Genomic DNA, 16,105 nt, shown 5'->3' with positions numbered 1-16,105 from the left:
CCCCCCCCACCACATTTCACATCTAACTCGAGCCAAGCTGGCAGGAAGGGGCACCAGCTCCCCCTCGTCTCCTCTTGCCCCAAACAGGCCCCCTCATCGAGGGACCTCCAAAAAAGCCCCAGCCCCTCCCGGCAGCGCTCCTCTCCTCCCCCTTCCGGACCTTTCCTCCGATCCCCGAGCTCCACGTGCGCTGAGGGGACGACGGGGGCCCCAACTTCTGACCCGGGTGCCCCGGCGGGCCCACCGACCCGGCTGCCAACTCCCCTCCGCGCCAAGTCTCGGTACTCACGGTTCCATCTCGGCGCCCCAACCCGCCCAGCGCCGCCCAGCAGCCGCGGCAGCCTCCGCCGCAGCCCGAGCGACGGGAGCCGCGAGCAGCGGGTTCGGCCAAACTCATCAGAGCGCGACGCCGCGGACGCGCCGCGGTCACGTGCGCGGAAGCGGAGAGGCGGGGAAGCGGCAGGCGGGGCGAGAGCAGGGTGAGGAGGCGGGCGCACCGGGGCTAACCGGGCAACGTCCACCCTTCCCGGGTCCGGCGTGCCATCAGGCAGAGTCCGCCTGGGTCCTCAATCAAAGGTCGTTGATAGAATGAATGAGTGAGTGAATGAAACGACTTGACTCTCACTCCTGGTCCACAGCGGGGGGAGACAGCGAGTTCATTCATTTTTCCAGGGAGTCTTAATCAGGATGTAAGGCTGGACCTTTGGAGTCCCATGCCCTGCAGTTATCTAAAAAACACCGTGGGGGGGTCTACATTTTTCTAGAGAGAGGATGGATAACTTTCTGCATTCCCCAACGGGTCTGTGGTTCCAAAAAGGTTTAAAACCGGGACAAAACTCACACACACACACACACACACACACACACACACAACCGTGATAGGAAAGCTTGCCCCAGCTCTGACTTTTTGGTGGTTTCCCCTGCAAATCTTTTCTTGACTACAGCTACCCGTAGCGTGTAGGTTTTCCATCCCCACGCCCGGCCCAGTCTTCAGGAAGGATGGGGTGTGGATCCTGGCATCTCACAGAGCGGAAAATATAACTGATGACCACAAGTCCTGGTTCTGTCAAGGCCCGCAGTAAAGAAGAGCAGGTGTCAGGGGCCACTTGCTCTTGAAATTGGCTTCTACGCAGTGGGAAGTGATCAGCTGACAAAAAGTACATTCCTGATTTAGGATACTGGCTCAAGGTTCTGGATTTCCATAATCAAGAATGGATGAGAGGGAGTGGCTGATAAGGGAAAGTTTATGTTGTATATATGTTACCACCCTGGACTGAATGTAGTAATATGGGAGAAAAAGCCCAAAGGGACATATGAAAAAATTGAACTATAGACTATAAGCTTTATATTAATGTTAAATTTCTTGAACTTGATAACTTTTCAGAATTGGAAGTATTAAGGATCTAAGGAGCATGATGTATATAGCCCACTCTCACATGTTTAGAAATTAGTAAACACATAGATGGATAGATAGGTAGAGTAATAGTAAATGTGGCAAAATGTTAAAAGTGGCGGATCTGAGTATCTAAGAGGGGGTATGTTGGAGTTCTCAGTATAGGTTTTGTATTATTTTTGCAACTGTCCTATAAGTTCAAAATTATTTCAAAATAAAAAGTAAGTTTAGAAATAGAAAAGAATGGATGAAAGACAATTTTCAAGTTTCTATTTGGAGCATTGGTCAAAATGTCCCCCTCCCCATATTGTTGTGGGTTTAAAACTGCAGCATGAAGCAAATCCATTAACAAGAACTTCATTCACGAAGCTGTCCACAAGCTCTGTTTTGGTACTAAGGGTGCCAAGATGAATAAGACATAGTTCCTGCCCTCAGCAAACTTCTGACAAAGTAGATTACCAAAACTGTGTGTCACAGGAACAGACTCTACAGTGGCCCTAAGGAAGCCACCTAGTTCAGCTGGGGAGGAGCTTGTGAAAATAAGAGAGAGGGTGCCTGCTGTCTGGGCGAAGTCGAGGGTGATTTGGAAATTAGGAAGGTGGATGGGAAGAGAGGCAACATCAGGCAAAGCAACAGCCTAAGTGAAGGCACTGAGTAAAACTAATCAAGTCCATCAGCACTCTGAGTCCTAAACCAAAGCTCTTAGAAGAATGATCAAAAAAGGATTATTACTCAAATTCTTTTTGCTGACAGAGGGAAAGGGGGCCTTTTCAGAACAAAAAGACCAGGAAACACAAACTCCAGTGCCTGCAGAGGCAGGCAGGGAACAGGGCACAGGTCGACTGGGTACTGTGAACTGGAGAGTGTGTGCATCTTCTAAAGGGGCAGCTGCCACCCAGCGCTTTGCTAGAATGTGAGCCCAGTACAGCTGGAGAGTCTGACTTTCAAATATGAATTTTCACAAGATACCTACCAATCCCAAAATGTTGGAAACTAATTTGAAAAAAATGTAAACCCTTTGCTGACTGCATTTGCCTGGAGGCAGCCAGTTTTGACCTCTGAGCTGGAAGCAGACTGCTCTGATGTAAAAGCCCTGCTCCAGTGACTGTACCAGCTTCCTAGCCTCTCCTAAGGCATCTCTAGGGAGATGAAACTCCAGCTACCCCAGGGAACCCATTCAGTTTTCATATGACTTCAGTCTTAATATGACTCCAGTCTTTAAGAAGCCTTGACATCAGCGAGGTCCAAACTGCCTCCTTGTAACATCTCACCATCGGTTCCCTTGTCGGCTGTCCAGCTGCAGTCAGACCAGCTTGAGCCCTCTTCCCTTGACACTCCTTCAAAGACAGCAGCATTGTCCTTCTTTGAGCCCCTCTTGTCTGGGTCACACTCTTTTTGTCATGTATTCGTTCTTCAAACATTAATTGAGCACTCAGTATGTGCCAGGCACTCTTTTCAGCTCGGGGTATACACTGCACATAGACGAGGTCCTGTCCTCATGGAACTTATCTTCTAGTGAAAGGCACAGCTACTAAACAAAGAACAACCCAAACAATTTCTTAATTACAACTGTGACAGAAAAGGAAATGAAAGAGTGCTATGGTAGTGTATATGATGGCTGGAGAAGGACCCAGCTTGTTCCGGGGCTCAGAGAAAACTCATCTGGTCCACAGACAATTTCTCACACAACATGATTTTGAGACTCCTTAACTCTCCAGCTTCCACTCCTCTGTCTATGCTTCCATTTTGGTAGGTTTGTATTTTAAGCTCAAAATGGAACACATCTCAGGTAACGTCCGTATCAGCCTAAGATGGAGTTCATATTCTGGCAGCTTCAGCTCCTTCATCCCATTATTTCATTCTCACGATATCTCTTTGGCTCTCCCACTCAGGGCCATGTTATCTAGTAATAAAATCCAGCATTTGGAGACACCTGCAGAGCTTAAGGAGTCAAGCCAATTAATTCTCCTAAAAACCTGATGGGTTATGAACCATCATTATTCTCATTTTGTAGAAAGGAAACTGAGGCCTAAAGAGGGTATGTGGGACTTCCGGAGAAGATGGCGGCTTAGTAAGACGCGCGGGTCTTAGTTCCTCCTCCAGAAAAGCAACTAAAGAAACAGAAACAATACGAAACAGCTCCCGGAGCCACGACAGAGACCAAAAAGACAGCATACCCCATTCTGGAATGGCTGAACGGGCAGGGAGAATCCGCTGCGGTGAGATACCCGAGGGGCGCGCGTTTTCCCGGCCGGGGCAGCTGGCGACTGGGGTCCCCTCCATGCACGTGGCTCCCCGGTCTGACTGGGAACGTTGGATAGCGGGGCCCTCCCGCCATGCTTGGCGTCTCGGGCCAGCTGGGCAATTTGGACCGGCACTCCCCCAAGCCGCGGCGGCCGGTGACCCCCCCCCTCCACGCGCGGTTTCCCGGGCCGACTGCGAGATTCGGATTGGCAAGATAAAGGAGCCACAGCATCTTTTACTGGTGGGACCCGCAGAAAGACGAGTGCCACGAGCGCCACCTACTGGGCAGGAAAAGAAAAACAGAACCCAGAGATTTCACAGAAAAACCTTTCAACCAGACGGGTCCCACACCCAGGGAAATCTGATCAAATGCCCAGACACCAGCAGAAAATAATGGATGATGCTCGGAAAATTGAAGATATGGCCCAGTCAAAGGAACAAACCAATAGTTCAAATGAGATACAGGAGCTGAGACAACTAATGCTGAATATACGAACAGAAATGGAAAAACTCTTCAAAAACCAAATCAATAAATTGAGGGAGGACATGAAGAAGACATGGGCTGAACAAAAAGAAGAAATAGAAAATCTGAAAAAACAAATCACAGAACTTATGGGAGTGAAGGACAAAGAAGAAAAAATGGAAAAAACAATGGATATCTACAATGGTAGATCTAAAGAGACAGAAGCTACAATTAGTGAACTGGAGGATGGAACATCTGAATTCCAAAAAGAAACAGAAACTATAGGGAAAAGAATGGAAAAACTTGAGCAGGGGATCAGGGAACTGAATGACAATATGAAGCGCACAAATATACGTGTTGTGGGTGTCCCAGAAGGAGAAGAGAAGGGAAAAGGAGGAGAAAACTAATGGAAGAAATTATCACTGAAAATTTCCCAACTCCTATGAAAGACCTAAATTTACAGATCCAAGAAGTGCAGCGCACCCCAAAGAGAATAGACCCAAGTAGGCATTCTCCAAGACACTTACTAGTTAGAATGTCAGAGGTCAAAGAGAAAGAGAGGATCTTGAAAGCAGCAAGAGAAAAACAATCTGTCACATACAAGGGAAACCCAATGAGACTATGTGTAGATTTCTCAGCAGAAACCATGGAAGCTAGAAGACAGTGGGATGATATATTTAAATCACTAAAAGAGAAAAACTGCCAACCAAGACTTCTATATCCAGCAAAATTGTCCTTCAAAAATGAAGGAGAAATTAAAACATTTATAGACAAAAAGTCACTGAGAGAATTTGTGACCAAGAGACCAGCTCTGCAAGAAATACTAAAGGGAGCACTAGAGTCAGATACGAAAAGACAGAAGAGAGAGGTATGGAGTAAAGTGTAGAAAGAAGGAAAATCAGATATGATATATATAATACAAAAGCCAAAATGGTAGAGGAAAATATTATCCAAACAGTAATAACACTAAAAGTTAATGGACTGAATTTCCCAATCAAAAGACATAGAATGGCAGAATGGATTACGACCCAGCAATACCACTGCTAGGTATCTACTCAAAGGACTTAAGGGCAAAGACACAGACGGACATTTGCACACCAGTGTTTATAGCAGCATTATCTACAATTGCAAAGAGATGGAAACAGCCAAAATGTCCATCAACAGATGAGTGGCTAAACAAACTGTGGCGTATACCTACGATGGAATATTATGCAGCTTTAAGACAGAATAAACTTATGAAGCATGTAATAACATGGATGGACCTAGAGAACATTATGCTGAGTGAGTCTAGCCAAAAACTAAAGGACAAATACTGTATGGTCCCACTGATGTGAACCGACATTCGAGAATCAGCTTGGAATATATCATTGGTAACAGAGACCAGCAGGAGTTAGAAACAGGGTAAGATAATGGGTAATTGGAGCTGAAGGGATACAGACTGTGCAACAGGACTAGATATAAAAACTCAAAAATGGACAGCACAATAATACCTAAGTGTAATGTAACTATGTTGGAACACTGAATGAAGCTGCACCTGAAATATAGTTTTTTGTTTGTTTGTTTGTTTGTTTGTATCTTTTGTTTTTGTTTTTTCTTTTTCCTTTTTTTATATATATATATATTTTATTAGTATTATTATTTTAATTCTCTTCTCTATATTAACATTCTATATCTTTTTCTGCTGTTTTGCTAGTTCTTTCCCTAAATCGATGCAAATGTACTAAGAAATCATGATCATACATCTATGTGATGATACTAAGAATTACTGAGTGCATGTGTAGAATGGAATGATTTCTAAATGTTGTGTTAATTTCTTTTCTCTTTTTTTGATTAATAAAAAAAATTAAAAAAAAAAAAGAGGGTATGTGATTTTCTTGGGTACTACAAGCAAGATAAGGACATCACCCCAGGGTTGCCTGGCCCTAATTCCATCCTCTTTCATTATTGTTGTCCTGTGCACTGACAGAGACATGTGACATTGCAGAGTCTCTGTGCAAATGGTAACCCATTTGTCATCTTTCCAATCCGACAGTTATTCAGCCCTCATAGCTCTACTTAAGAATGCTTCTAAAATCCAGATATGCTATTTCCACAGCATTCACCAGTAATCCTATTTAATTAGAAAATTTTGTCTGTGGATATTTGTATATATGTATTTCAAATGCTACATTGTTCCAAAAAGATCTAAGATGTCAGAAATTAGACTGGTCTGACATGATTTGTTCTCCTATCTAAGGTTCATTTCATTTTCTAAGGGCTGTTCTTTCTAGAATAGGACAGAAGGAAACTTCAGCAGTCTATAGTTTGCTGAATCCCACTCAAAGTTGACAGTAACCCAAGAGTCCCATCTGAAAAGACTCTTGATGCTCTAGGAAATCAATTGTTTGAACCAAGGGATTCAAACTCACTTTCTAATTTAACAATTTACATGTGTCTAGCATTTTATAGATACATTCTTTTGATCTCCTCACTGATCCTATTAATAATGATCATCAGAGTTGTGCTGGTTTGAAACTGTTATGTACCCCCAGAAAGCCATATTCTTCCAATCCTAATCCAATTTTTTGGTTAGGATGTTGTATTGTAGGTTGGGATCTTTTTGCTTAGGTTGTTTCCATGGAGATCTGACCCACCCAATTGTGGGTGTGACCTTTTGATTAGATTATTTCCATGGAGTTGTGACTCTGCCCATTCAAGGTGGGTCCTAATTAGTTTACTGGAGTCCTTAAAAGAGCCACAGAGAGCAGTAAGTTCAGATGCTTGGAGAGCCAACACAGAGAGCAGAGAGTTCAGATGCTTGGAGAACTGACACAGACACAGATGTTTGGAGATGCTAAACTAAGAAATGAAATCCAGAATTTGCCCCAGAGAAGCTAAGAAAGGACCCACAGACTGTTAGAGAGAGGAGGCCACTGGAACCAGAAATAAAACCAGAAATAATTGGAAAATTAATTCCAATTTTCCCTAACCCTTATCAATGGAAGATTTCTTTAAAAGGAAAATTCAGTGCAGAGAAAACAGAAGTCAATGCCAGTTATCTGTTCTTTGCATTCCCTATTCTTTGTTCCAAAGATAGAAAATCTCATAGTTTGGACTTCCACTTAAGAATGGTTGTAGTTGAAGACAGGTTGACATTAGTGATGTCTCTGGGACTGTGGTTTCGACAGCCCTGCACACCCATCTTCAGCTGACTCCTCTCTCCAATAAGTAGAGTTTCACACTTCTATCAGTGGCTCAATTCTCTTACCAAGATGTCTTCTCCAGAACCATTCCGTCTAGTCATTGGAAGGAGGGCTTGCTCCTGCCTGGGAAGGTGACTTCTCATTCTATATTTCTTTTTTTTTTTTTAAAGAGAGAGGGAGGAAGGGAAGGAAAGACAGAGAGAAGGAAGGAAGGATGGAAGGAAGGAAGGGAGGAAGAAAGGGAAACATCTTTAAACATTTTCTTGTTTTTATTGTATTTTGTTTATTTGTTTGTTTTTTACATGGGCTGGGGCCGGGAATCGAACCGAGGTCCTCCGGCATGGCAGGCAAGCACTTTGCCCGCTGAGCCACCGCGGCCCGCCCTCTATATTTCTTTTAATCCTAAGAACTGATCATCAGAAGTAGGGGTCTCAGGGGTGTAAACCTCCCCAGCAACGTGGAATAGAAATCCGAGAATGAGCTGGGACTCAGCATCAAGGAATTGAGAAAACATTCTCAACCGAATGGGGGAAGAGAAATGAAACAAAATAAAGTGTCAGTGGCTGAGAGATTTCAAACAGAGTCAAGAGGTTATCCTGGAGGTTATTCTTACACATTATATAGATATTTCCTTTTTAGCTTATGGTGTATTAGAGTGGCTAGAGGGAAGTACCTGAAACTGTAGAGATGCATTCCGGTAGCCATGTTTCTTGAAAATGATTGTATAGTGATATAACTTTTGCAATATGACTGTGTGATTGTGAAAACTTTGTGTCTGATGCTCCTTTTATCTACAGTATGGACCTTTTATTTACAATATGAGTAAAAAATATGGATAAGAAATAAACAAATAATAGGGGGAACAAAGGTTAAAATAAATTGAGTAGATTGAAATACTAGTGGTCAATGAAAGGGAGTGGTAAAGTGTATGGCACATATGAGTTTTTTCCTTTTTTATTTCTTTTGCTGGAGAGATGCAAATGTTCAAAAAAAAATGATCATGGTGATAAATACACAACCATGTGATGATATTGTGAGCCACTGATTGTATCCATGTCAAGAATGTATGTTTGTTCATTGTTTGTAATAAAAATATTTTTTTCAAAAAAGAAGTTGGCTTTATCTTGCTTATCAAGTTTAGTAACACCAGATATTCTTCTCCTGAGTTTAGTAACAGACATTCTTTTTCTGAGTAGTTATTGATAACTATAAGACTATCTTACTTTCTTATCAAAGTACTTGTTCTTGTATTTATTGCTGCCTAGCAAACTACCCAAAAACTATTAGTTATCTAATTAGTTTTAGGGTATTTTAGAATTATTAGTTATCTAATGCTACAAAATAAATTACTCCAAGATGTAGTGACTTAATACCATTTATTATATAACAGTTTCTGTTGGACAGGAATCCAGGTGCAGCTTAACTGGGCCTTTTGGCTAAGGATCTCCCATAAGACTGCAATCAAGGTATTGGCAGAGGCTGCATCTATTTCAAGGCTTATTGGGCACACATTATCTCTGAGCTCATGTGTGTAGTTGTTGGCAGAATTCAGTTCCTATATGTACTGTACTCAGTGTGTGATGGGTAATGTCCTGTGTCAGCTTGGCTAAATTATGGTATCCATTTGGTTAAGTTCTGGCCTGCTTACTACTGTTAGAGTATTTTTATGTGAGATTTGCATCCACAATCAGTCAATTGCATCTACAATTAATTGCATGTTTAACCAATAAAAGAGCTTGCCCTCAGCAATGTGGGGAGTCCCCTCATCTAATCAGTTGGAGCTGTTAAAAACCAGAACTGAAGATTTCAGAAGTCAGAAGAAAAATTTCTGCTTTAACTTCACCATTGGCTCTTGTCAGAATTGCCAGCCAGCCAGCCTCTCCTGGGGAATTTGGACTAAGGTCTTCAACGTCATCTTTGGTGGAGTTTCCAACTTGCAGTCTGCCCTACAGAGTTTTGGCTTGCCAGCCCCCATAGTCACATGAGCCAATCCTTTCTAATAAATTTCTTAATAGATACAGATATCTCCTGTTGGTTCTGTTTCCCTGGAGAACCCTGACTGAGACAGTTCCTTGTCATGTGGGGTTTGCCAAGGGACAGCTCAAAACATGGCAGTTTTACTTCATCAGAGTGAGCAAGTGAGAAGAAATAAAGAAAGAGAAAGTACTTCTTTAATCTTGGAATGACTTCCCTTGCTTTTGCTTATTCTATTTGTCAGAAACAAGTCACGACAGTTAAGCAATTAAGGGGATTATACAAAGAAAGGAATACAGGAGGTAGGGAACACAAAAACATTTTAGATGCTACCTACCCCAGGGCTTAAAACAACAACTTATTATTATTTCTTATGGTCCTGTGTGTTGACTGAGTCCTTGCTTGGCGCCTTTCTCACAATTGCAGTTAGATGGCACCTGGGGCTGCAGTCATTGGAAGGCACAATTGTGCCAGGCATCCAAAATGGCTTCTTTATTCATGTATCTGGTGCTGAGCTAGGATGCCTGGAACTACTGGGGTCTGACCAGGCACTCTTTCTCCATATGGCTGCTCCAAGTGGCTAACTTGGACTTCCTCTCAGCATAGAAGTCTTAGGGTATTAGAATTCTTCCATAGTGGCTAGTTTCTCCAAGAACATATATTATAGTACACCAAGGCAGAAGCTACAAGGCTTCTTCTGATCTAGCCTCAGACATCTACAACATTACGACCACCACATTCTTTTGACAAAAAAAGAGCCAAGGACTTCTGGGAAGATAGAATAGTATAGGTTACGTTCAACCCTGCTCCAAAAAACAGCTAGAGAAGGGATAGAAAAAAGACCTGGAGAGCGATTCCAGGGTGTAAGTAACCTGGGAGGGTCTTCTAGACCACATAGGGAGGTCCTGGTTAAAAAAGCAGAAGAACTCACATGCAGAGAACCAGAGACTGGCTAGCTAGTGCAAACAGCCTAGTGCTTCTGTTCTAGTTTGCTAGATGCCAGAATGCAATATACCAGAAATGGAATGGCTTTTAAAAAGGGAAATATAATAAGTTGCTAGTTTACAGTTCTAAGGCCAAGAAAATGTCCCAATTACAACAAGTCTATATAAATGTCCAATCAAAGGCATTCAGGGAAAGAGACCTTGGTTCAAGAAGGCCGATGAAGTTCAGGGTTCCTCTCTCAAGTGGAAGGGCACATGGCAAACACAATCAGAGTTTCTCTCTCATCTGGAAAGGCACATGGTGAATACAGGGTTCCTCTGTCATCTGGAAGGGAACATGACGAACATGGCATCATCTGCTAGTTTCTTTTCCTGGCTTCCTGTTTCATGAAGCTCCCCAGGAGGCATTTTCCTTCTTCATCTCCAAAGTTTGCTGGCTGGTGGACTCTCTGCTTCGTGGTGCTACAGCATTCTCTGCTCTCTCTGAATCTCTTTCATTCTCCAAAATGTTTCCTCTTTTGTAGGACTCCAGAAATTTATCAAGACCCACCCAAATGGGTGGAGACATGTTATCACCTAATCCAGCTTAACAACCACTCGATTAAATCACATCTACATGGAGATGATCTGATTACAGTTTCAAACATACAGTATTGAATAGGGATTATTCTGCCTTTATGAAATGGGATTTAGATTAAAACATGGCTTTTCTAGGGGACTTAGATCCTTTCAAACCAGCACAGCATCCATTTCCAGATAAAGGCCATCAGGAGTGTAGGACAGGAAGATGGCGACTAGGCTGCAGCAGCATAGAGTCCCCAACCTGTGCATATGCTCCACCACAACCCATCACTGCACTGCTGTGCCCCCCACCACGCCCTGCATACTGCTCCATACCCACCCTGCTTTAGACTACTGAAGGAAATCAGCATCCAACGTAACCCTATCAAGATATTTACATGCCACGAAGACAACAGAAAATCAATAACTATATAAAGATGGAGACAGATAGAGCTCAGTCCACTGACCAAATTAAAACACTGGAAGAGACTCAGACTTGGGGAACAACTAATCAAAGGTGTTCATATAACTTTACTAAATAAAATCAATGTGATGGCAAATGACATAAAAGAGATCAAGAAAACATAATAAGGAATTTGAAAGAATAAATAGAAAAATAGCAAATATTACAGAGATTAAAGATGCAGTAGACCAAATAAAAAATATACTAGAGACACACAACAGCAGATTTGAAGAGGAAGAAGAAAGAATGAGCAAACTAGAGGACACAACAACTGATTATGAACACACAAAAGAGCAAATGACCAAAAACATGGAAAAATTTGAATTGGATCTCAGGGAAATGATGGAAAAACCAAAGCATACAAATATAAGAATCACCAGTGTCCTAGAAGGAGAAGAGAAGAGTAAAAGGCTAGAAATATTAGTGGAGGATATAATGGGGGAAAGCTTTGCAACCTTTATAATAGACATACATATGCAAATCAAAGAAGCCCAACAAACTCCAAATAGAATAAATCCAAATAGGCCTTCCCCAAAACACATACTAATCAGTCTGTCAAATGTTGAAGAGTAGCAGAAAATCTTGAAAGCAGCAAGAGAAAAACAATCCACTACATACAAGGAATACCACATAAAACCGAGTTCAGACTACTCAACTGGCACAATGGAGGTGAGAAGGCAGTGGTATGATCTATTTAAGATCCTGAAAGAGATAGATTTCCAGCCAAGAATTATGTACCCAGGCAAATTGTCATCAAAACTGAGAGAAAGATTAAAATTTTCACAGATAAACAAATGCTGAGAGCATATGTAACAAGAGACCAGCTCTATAAAAAATACTGAGGGAGTTCTGCCAGCCAAAAGAAAAGACTGGAGGACAGCACAGAATTGAAGAGTACCAGTAGACTAACCTAAAGGATAAAAAAGAGAAAGAAGGAAAAGAACATATCAAACTGACAAATAAAATCCAAAGGATAAGATGGTGGATTCAAGAATTGCCTTTATAGTAACAACTTTAAATGTTAACAGACTAAACCTACCAATTAAAAGATACAGATTGGCAGAATGGATTAAGAAATAAAATCCAGCTATCTGCTTCTTTAAAGAGACTCATCTTAGATACAGGATACAAATAGATTGAAAATGAAAGGATGGAAAAAGATGTTCCATGCAATCCATAATGAAAAGAAAGCAGGAGTAGTTATACTACTATCAGAAAAAATAGACTTTGAATGCAAACACATCATAAGAGACAAACAAGGACACTAGATTTTAGTAAAAGGGACAATTAACCAAGAAGAAATAACAATCATAAATTTCTATGCTCCCAATCAAGGACCTTCAAAGTACATGAGACAGACATTGACAAAACTGAAGAGAGTGATAGACACTTCAACAATAATAGTAGGAGACTTCAATATACCATCTCCTCTATAGACAGAATAACCAGACAGAGTATCAACAAGAAAATAGAGAACTTAAACAATTTGATAAATTAATTAGACCTAACAGACATTTATAGGTCATTATATCCCAAAACACAAGGATATACGTTCTTCTCTAGTGCTCATGGAACATTCTCCAGGATAGATCATGTGCTGGGGCACAAAACAGGTATTTATGAATTTTAAAACATTGGAATTATTTAAAGCATTTTCTCTGACCACAATGGAGTGAAGCTGGAAATCAATAACTACCAAAGAACAAGAACTTTCACAAATACATGGAGATTAAACAATATATTCTTAAATAATGAGTGGGTCAAAGAAGAAATTGCTAGAGAAAGGAGTAACTATCTGGAGATGAATAAAAATGAGAATACAACATATCAGAACTTATGGGATGTGGCAGAGGCTGTGCTGAGAGGGAAATTGATTGCCTTAAATGCCTATATTAAAAAACAAAAAAGAGCAAAAATTGAGGACTTAACTGTTCACGTGGAGGAACCTGAGGAAGAACAGCAAACTAACTCCAAAGCAAACAGGAGAAGAGAAATAACAAGGATTAAAGCAGAGTTAAATAAATGGGGGAACAAAAGAACAATAGAAAGAATCAACAAACTAAAAGTTGGTTCTTTCAGAAAATCAATAAAATTGATGGACTATTAGCAAGGCTGACAAAGAAAAAAAGGGAGAGATACAAATAAACAAAATCAGAAATGTGAGGAAGGGTCATTACCATAGTCTCTGAAGAAATAAAAAAAAATCATAAGAGGATACTATGAACAACATACACCCACAAACTAGACAATTTAGATGAAATGAACAAATTCCTGGAAATACACAAACAAGCTACACTGACTCAAGAAGAAATAGAAGATCTCAACAAACCAATCACAAGTAAAAAGATTCAAACAGTCATGAAAAATCTTCCTACAAAGAAAAGCCCAGGGCCTGATGGCTTCACAGGGGAATTTTATCAAACATTCCAAAAAGAACTAACACCAATCCCATTCAAACTTTTCCAAAACATTGAGGAAAAAGGAACACTACCTTTTCTTATGATTTTATGAAGCTAACATCACTTAATACCAAAAGCAGGTAAAGATGCTATAAGAAAGGAAAACTACAGATGTTCATCCCTAATGAACACAGATGCAAAATTTCTCAACAAAATATTAGCAAATTGAATCCAGCACCATATTAAAAGAATTATACACCACGACCAAGTAGGGTTTATACCAGGAATGCAAAGATGGTTCAATACAAGAAACTCCATTAATGTAATATAGCACATTAACAAATCGAAAGGAAAAAAATCATATGATCATCTTGATTGATGCTGAAAAAGCATTTGACAAAATTCAACATCCTTTTCTGATAAAAACATTTCAAAAGGTAGGAATCAAAGGAAACTTCCTGAAAATGGTAAAAATGCATATATGAAATACCCATAGCTAGCATCATATTCAATGGTGAGAGGCTGAAAGCTTTCCACCTAAGATCGGGAACAAGACAAGATGCCCTATGCCATCACTATTATTCAACATTGTACTAGAAGTTCTAGCAAGAGCAATCAGGCAGGACAAAGAAATAAAAGGCATGCAAATCGGAAAGGAAGAAGTAAAACTTTCATTACTTGCAGATGATATGATACTATACTTGGAAAATCCTGAGAAATCTACAACAAAGTTACTTGAGCTATTACACAAATTCAGCAAGGTGGCAGGTTATAAAATTAATGTGCAAAAATCAGTAATGTTTCTATACACAAGCAATGACCTAATTGAGGAGTCAATTCAGGAAAAAAAATGTATTCAAAATAGCAACTAAAAGAATCATTTAAGAATGAACTTAACTAGGGATGTAAGGACTTGTACACAGAGAACTACACAAAGTGTTAGATTTAAATAGTGGAAAAACATTCACTGCTCATAGACAAGAAGGCTAAATGTAGTTAAGATGTCAATTTTACCCAAATTGATCTACAAATTCAACACAATATCAATCAAAATTCCAACAACCTACACTGAAGACTTGGAAAAGCTAGTTACAAAATTCATCTGGAAAGGAAAGAGACCCTGAATAGCTTAAATCATCCTAGAAAGAGGAATGAAGTAGGAGGATTAACATTCCCCAATTTTAAAACTTATTATAAAGCCACAGTGGTCAAAACAGTATGATACTGGCACAAAGAGAGAAGTACTGACCAATGGAACTGACTCAAAAGCAAAGAAGTAGACCACCAAATCTATGGTAAACTGCTCTTTGACAAGGCTCCCAAATCCACTGAACTGGGACAAAATAGTCTTTTCAATAAATGGGCATGGGACAACTGAATATCAATAGCCAGAAGAATGAAAGAGGACCCTTACCTTACACCCAATACAAAAATTAACTCAGAGTGGGTCAAACAACTAAATATAAAAACCAGTACCATAAAGCTCCCAGAAGAAAATGTAGGGAAACATTCCCCAGACCTAGTAATAGGAGGTAGCTTCCTAAACTTTACACCCAAAGCAACAAAAGAAAAAATAGATAAATGGGAACTCCTCAAAATCAAATGCTTTTGTGCCTCAAAAGACTTTGTCAAAAAGGTGAATAGGCACCTTTGGGAGAAATATTCTCAATGGGAGAAAATATTTGGAAATCACACTCAGATAAAGGTTTGATTTCCTGTATATACAAACAAATCATACAACTCAACAAAAGAACAAGCAACCCAATTATGAAGTGGGCTAAAGATATGAATACACATTTTTCTGAAGACCAAATACAGACAGCTAAAAAGTGCATGAAGAGATGCTCATTTTCAGTAGCTATAAGGGAAATGCAGATCAAGACTACAATGAGATACCACCTCATACCTATAAGAATGGCTGCTATTAAATGAACAGGAAACTACAAATGTTGGAGAGAATGTGGAGAAATTGGCACACTTATACATTGCTGGTGGGAATGTATAATATAGTACAGCCACTACAGAAGACTGTTTGGTGGTTCTTTAGGAAACTAAATATCAAGTTTCCCTATGACCCAGCAATAGCACTACTTGGTATATACTCAGAAGGGCTGAAAGCTGTGACACAAACAGATTTGCACACCAATGTTCATAGCAGCACTATTCACAATTGCCAAAAGATGGAAACAATCCAAGTGCCCATCAACAGATGAGTGGATTAACAAAAGGTGGTATATAGAGAGAATATTATGCAGCAATGAGACAAAATTGGTGTCCTGAACCATGTGACAAGATGGATGCGTCTTGAGAACATAATGCTAGTGAAATAAGCCAGACACAAAGGGATAGATCCTGTATGATTCCACTTTTATGACCATGGTAAAGGTAAAATCAGAGGCTTATAATACAGTATATAGGAGACCTAGATATACACAGAAGTTTGAGATGTGTGAACAGTTTGCTAATGAGGTTGAACTTAATT

The 16,105-nt window shown here is 40.3% G+C and overlaps 1 protein-coding gene across 1 annotated transcript in view; it reads right to left on the bottom strand.

Moving 5' to 3' along the window:
- TMEM181 (transmembrane protein 181) overlaps window positions 1-391 on the bottom strand; it is a 60,242-nt gene extending 59,851 nt beyond the window's left edge. The window contains exon 1 of the mRNA XM_077149381.1: window positions 290-391. Within this exon, the coding sequence (XP_077005496.1) occupies window positions 290-297 (8 nt within the window). The 5' untranslated portion in view covers window positions 298-391. The remainder of the gene's footprint in view (window positions 1-289) is intronic.
- Between the last annotated feature and the right edge of the window lie 15,714 nt (window positions 392-16,105).

Source organism: Tamandua tetradactyla, chromosome 2 (assembly GCF_023851605.1).
Source record: "Tamandua tetradactyla isolate mTamTet1 chromosome 2, mTamTet1.pri, whole genome shotgun sequence".
Taxonomy (NCBI): domain Eukaryota; kingdom Metazoa; phylum Chordata; class Mammalia; order Pilosa; family Myrmecophagidae; genus Tamandua; species Tamandua tetradactyla.
The sequence above is the reverse complement of the archived record's forward strand: the minus strand, read 5'-3'. Positions and strand labels throughout refer to the sequence as shown.